Source organism: Trichosurus vulpecula, chromosome 3 (assembly GCF_011100635.1).
Source record: "Trichosurus vulpecula isolate mTriVul1 chromosome 3, mTriVul1.pri, whole genome shotgun sequence".
Lineage (NCBI taxonomy): Eukaryota > Metazoa > Chordata > Mammalia > Diprotodontia > Phalangeridae > Trichosurus > Trichosurus vulpecula.
Window position 1 is genome coordinate 178,165,703 of NC_050575.1, and position 4,811 is coordinate 178,170,513.

Here is a 4,811-nt window from a genome sequence, read left to right on the forward strand (position 1 = left end):
TGTAATTCAAACTCTTGTGAAAATCAATGCTGAAAACTAAATATGTTAAATAAATAAATTTTTAAAAAATCTAATTGTCCCAAACCACCCAGACATATTGTATCTAGAAATACCAGCATGTCCTGGAGATTAGAGCTGATGAGATGACTTAAGCTAAGAGAATGGAGCCCTTTATTCATCAACTCAGCATTATTACAGCCAGATAACTAAGGTGACCCAGAGGGCAAGGGTGATGGGCAGGGAAAGACCTTGGGTGCTTAAACTTCTCCCCTGCAGGAGCAGACTGTTCTAGGAAAGGCTGGCTCCTTTGCTCTATTAGGGGAATTTTAAACAAGCAAATTAGCCAGGTGAGCCAACAAAAAGGAAAGGTGATCACTTCCCTTCTGGGGTTGAAAAATACCATGGGTAGATACGCATAGCTGTGTCTCCATCTCTCCAAGCAAATTGTCCTGGGGTCCTCCTGCCTCCTGGAACACACACAGCTTCACTAATGAGCTATATGCTGATAGCTTGGGGTAAGAGCATAGCTATAAACAGATACACAGAAAGACACTGACACACACAGATACACAAACAAGGTCACAAAGAGAAACCAGAGACATACCCAGGCACACACAGATACAAAGAGACACACCCACAGAAACACAAACACACTCTTACAAACATCCATTCACAAACACATATGCACACACACACACACACACACACACACACACAGAGTTGTTACATTTGAAGAGGGGGACCAGTCAGCCTCAGGTCCCAGCCTGAGCAGCACGAACTTCTCAGTTCATTTGCTTGTGGATGCTTGTGGATGCAAGTGTAATCCCCTGGGCTGCCAGCGTCATCAGGGCTCAGAGACCCTCCACCTCCGCCTGCGTCTGCAGAGAAGAGAAGACTGGGCTCAGGCTCGGAGACACCGGTACTGTGACAGTGACCAGGAAGGAAAAGCTTCAGGTAAGGAGAATGACCACTCAGGGCTCAGGTTTTAGCAGCAGAGGCTGAGATAAGGCTGAGGCTGAGATAAGGGGCCAAGGCAGCTGGAGTCCTCCCAGGCATAGACTTGCAGGGAGCCTCTCAGAGCTGGGGGAGCCAGCTCTGAAGCAGGTATGCCGCTCAGGGACTATATATCCATACTATAGGAGTTGGGCTCCCACCAATCTCCCTTAGGGGTGAGGGAGCAGAGCAATGAGAAGCGGAAGGCACCCACTATGGGAGCTTGGTTTCCCCCCACCATGAGTATTTAATGGGCAGCATCCTGGCTAGACTCTTTAACCTGAGTTTGGCCATCCTCAGTCCATCAGAGCCAAAAACTTTTTTCTCGGGTCTCTAAAGTCTGTGCTGTTTTGTCTATAGCATAGGGCCAGGTTAGCAAGGAAGGAAGGCATCTCCCTCCCCCTCTCCCCCAACACGGTTGCCTAGCCAGCCTGGATGCCTGACACTCAGATTGTCACGCTCCTATCTTGCTGGACAGCGCATTTCTTCTGCCAACACAATGCCTCTGTTGCCTGGATTCCCTGGGGAATGTAATGATGACCCAAAAGAAGAAGCTGTTTCCCCAGGGCAGTGTAAGATCTCTACTTTAACAGAAGCAGTGGTGAGTATCTGACTTACTTTGTGGAGCTATATAAGGTGACTGACTCAGAGGGGAAGGTATCTTTACAGGGAGTGAAAGGCAGAAGGCTTGCCCTGCCTGCCCATGGAGAAGGGCTTAGAGAAGATTCATCACCTGTTGGTGAATTTCTCTGGGCACAGCAGAACAGAGCAAAGCAGGAAAGTCACAGTGATACAGGTAGCCATGTAAAGTCCTAGGATTCAATGGGGAATGAGATTTAAGGATTCTCAGTGGGTTCAGGTCCTTTCTGGTCTTTCTGAAGCTTTGTTATACAATTTTTATCCTGGGAAAAGGGCTGGTACTTTCACCTGGGAAGGAGGGAAGGGGCACTTGCTACAATGTCTGAATAAGATTCTCAGACCTCAGAAATTTCTGGTTGTTTTCTTTCCCAATGTCCAGCCCTGAGTCCAGCCCTCAATAACAAGCCAGTCTATTCATCCCTCCAACCACTATGTGGAATATGGCACAGGAGCCAATAGCCCCATCAGAGGTCATGATGCAGGATGTCCAGCACCACCAAGCTTGGGATATAGGGATGAGGCTTGAGGACAATTGCTCTTTCTACAATTTGACAGGTGGTGACTTTTACTCAGATAATAGCAGCCAATCCAATTGCACCTTCCCAGAACAACCTCTAGACTTCTATATCCTCCTCCCTGTGATGTACTCTGTTATTTGTGCTGTGGGATTAACTGGCAACACTGCAGTCATCTATGTGATTCTCAAGGCACCAAAAATGAAGACAGTGACCAACATGTTCATTCTAAATCTGGCCATTGCTGATGACCTCTTCACATTGGTGCTGCCCATCAATATTGCTGAACATCTCCTGCGCTACTGGCCCTTTGGTGAGCTCCTCTGTAAGGTTATCCTGGCCATTGACCACTACAACATTTTCTCCAGTATCTACTTCCTGACTGTGATGAGTGTAGACAGGTACCTGGTGGTACTAGCCACTGTCCAGTCCCGACGTCTGTCCTATCGAACCTACAGCGCTGCAAGAACCACCAGCATCTGCATCTGGCTCTGGGTGACCCTCATCGTCCTGCCCTTCTTCATCTTTGCTGATGTCTATACCAATGAACTGCAGATCAAAAGTTGTGGGCTAAGCTTCCCTCAGCCAGAGAGGTTCTGGTTCAAGGCCAGCCGAATCTACACCCTGGTCCTGGGCTTTGCTATTCCTGTTTCCACCATCTGTATCCTCTACACTGGGATGCTTCACAAACTGAGGACCATGAGCCTAAACTCCAATGCCAGGGCCTTGAACAAGGCCAAAAGGAAAGTGACCATCATGGTCATCATTGTCCTAGCTGTGTGCCTCCTGTGCTGGATGCCTTTCCACCTGGCAACCATTGTGGCACTAACTACAGACCTGCCCCAGACCTCCCTGGTCATTGGCATTTCCTATTTCATCACCAGCCTGAGCTACACCAACTCCTGCCTAAACCCCTTCCTCTATGCCTTCCTGGATGACAACTTCCGCAAGAGTTTCCGAAAGATGCTGGAATGCAAAACAACCTAAGCAAGGGCCAGTAGCCCCAGCCCCAGCCCCATCCCCAGTCTCACTCCCTGTGGGCCCCCTCTCAACAGTCCAGGCCCAGGATTTGGGCAGCCCCAGACCAGCTTCTTGGTCTTTTGTCTTTCTTTGTATCCCCAGTACTTAGCACAGTGCCTGGCACATACTAAGCATCTAATAAATGTTTGTTGATGTGACTTGACTTTCAATGCTTCCACCACTTTTGTGACTCTGGGCCCTCCTAAAGAAAGGTTTCATTCAATCACAAAGGGATGATGAGTGCTCTCATTTCATTTGCAAACAGTCCTGGGTTTTTGTGTCATATTCCTATGTTGCCACCTGCTGAACAGCTCCAGGACGGCAGCCCCGGTTTGAGGGCACTCCAAGTCCTGGGACAAAGTCAAAATGTCCAGCTCTCAAAAAATTCCAAGTCTATCCCAGAAACATGGACCTGGACAAACCAATAAAGATGAACTCTCCCCCACCAAACAATTCAGTCAGAAAAATTCAAACCAACCCGAACAGAGTAACCCAGAGAAACTAGTTCAGACAGACTAATCCCAGGTAGATCAGCTTGGAACAGTGGAATGTCTATTCAGTCTCCATAGACTAACATAGGCAAAGAGACCAAAATAGACCAACCCAGACTGATCATACTGGAACAGACCAGATAAACAGGCCTAGGCAGACTGATCAATGTGGAAAGAATAGCATGGAGAAACTAGGTCAGACATTTTCCCCATTGTTTCTAAAGACAAGTCTTATGAAACAAAAGGACAGGGAAGCGAAGGGTAGTGATTGTGTTGTCTTTTCATCCTGTCCTTTTCTGGAGCACACTGAATTCTCCCCAAATAGCTTTTGATTCAGGACGTGGCTATAGACATTTATCAGCTGTGTGACCTTGGGCAAGTCACTTCACCTCTGTTTGCCTCAGTTTTTTCAGCTATAAAATGAGGATAAATAATAGCACCTACCTTGCAGGGTTGTTGTGAGGAAGAAAGGAGATAATATTATTAAAGTGTTTAGCACAATGCCTGGTACAGAGTGACCACTATATAAATCCTCATTCTCTGTCCATAACTAAAATTGGACACAATAGATTTCTCATATCCACAAAGGATGAAAGAATGAGAAAATGAGGGCACAGAGTAAGACCAAAGAACATTGTGAGTGTCAAGAAATATGTATGTATGTGTGTGATAGATAGATAGATAGATAGATAGATAGATAGATAGAAAGATAGATAGACAGACAGATAGATAGATAGATAGGCCATATCTAAATAAAGTCTAAGAAGCTGTACCATTTCCAAAAAGTGCCATGAAGCCAGGGGATTTATAATGAGACCTTTACCCTCCTCCTTCTGTCCTTAGAGCTATAGCCTGTGCTATAACCCCTTAATTCCTGGGGTTATGGGCTTTACCTCAAAATTTTCCAAGGCTTCCAAACATGGCAGAGAGGGGAGATTTGAGAATTCAGAGGCTGCTTAAGGAATCTTTTCTTCATATATACTGCCTCCCTAGCCAAGAAAACTAAAGGTCAAAGCTGGCATAAATAGTAGCCACAGTAGCCAGCCCTGGCTTTTGGGAAGCCCACCTGTAACCCTATCCTTATTATCTTATCCCCATGAATTCACCCTTGTGACCCATTCTGCTGTGATTTCATCATGGTGCCTTCATCCTC

The 4,811-nt window shown here is 46.5% G+C and overlaps 1 protein-coding gene across 1 annotated transcript; it reads left to right on the forward strand.

Moving 5' to 3' along the window:
• The first annotated feature begins 2,063 nt into the window (after window positions 1-2,063).
• NPBWR2 (neuropeptides B and W receptor 2) lies at window positions 2,064-3,134 on the forward strand. The gene has a single exon (XM_036748355.1). It carries the CDS (start codon window positions 2,064-2,066, stop codon window positions 3,132-3,134), a length of 1,071 nt encoding a protein of 356 aa, XP_036604250.1.
• Window positions 3,135-4,811: the final 1,677 nt, after the last annotated feature.

What these genes read in the sequence shown, in the direction of transcription:
- NPBWR2 (XM_036748355.1), top strand. Translation starts at nt 2,064, where the DNA reads ATGTGGAATATGGCACAGGAGCCAATAGCCCCATCAGAGGTCATGATG.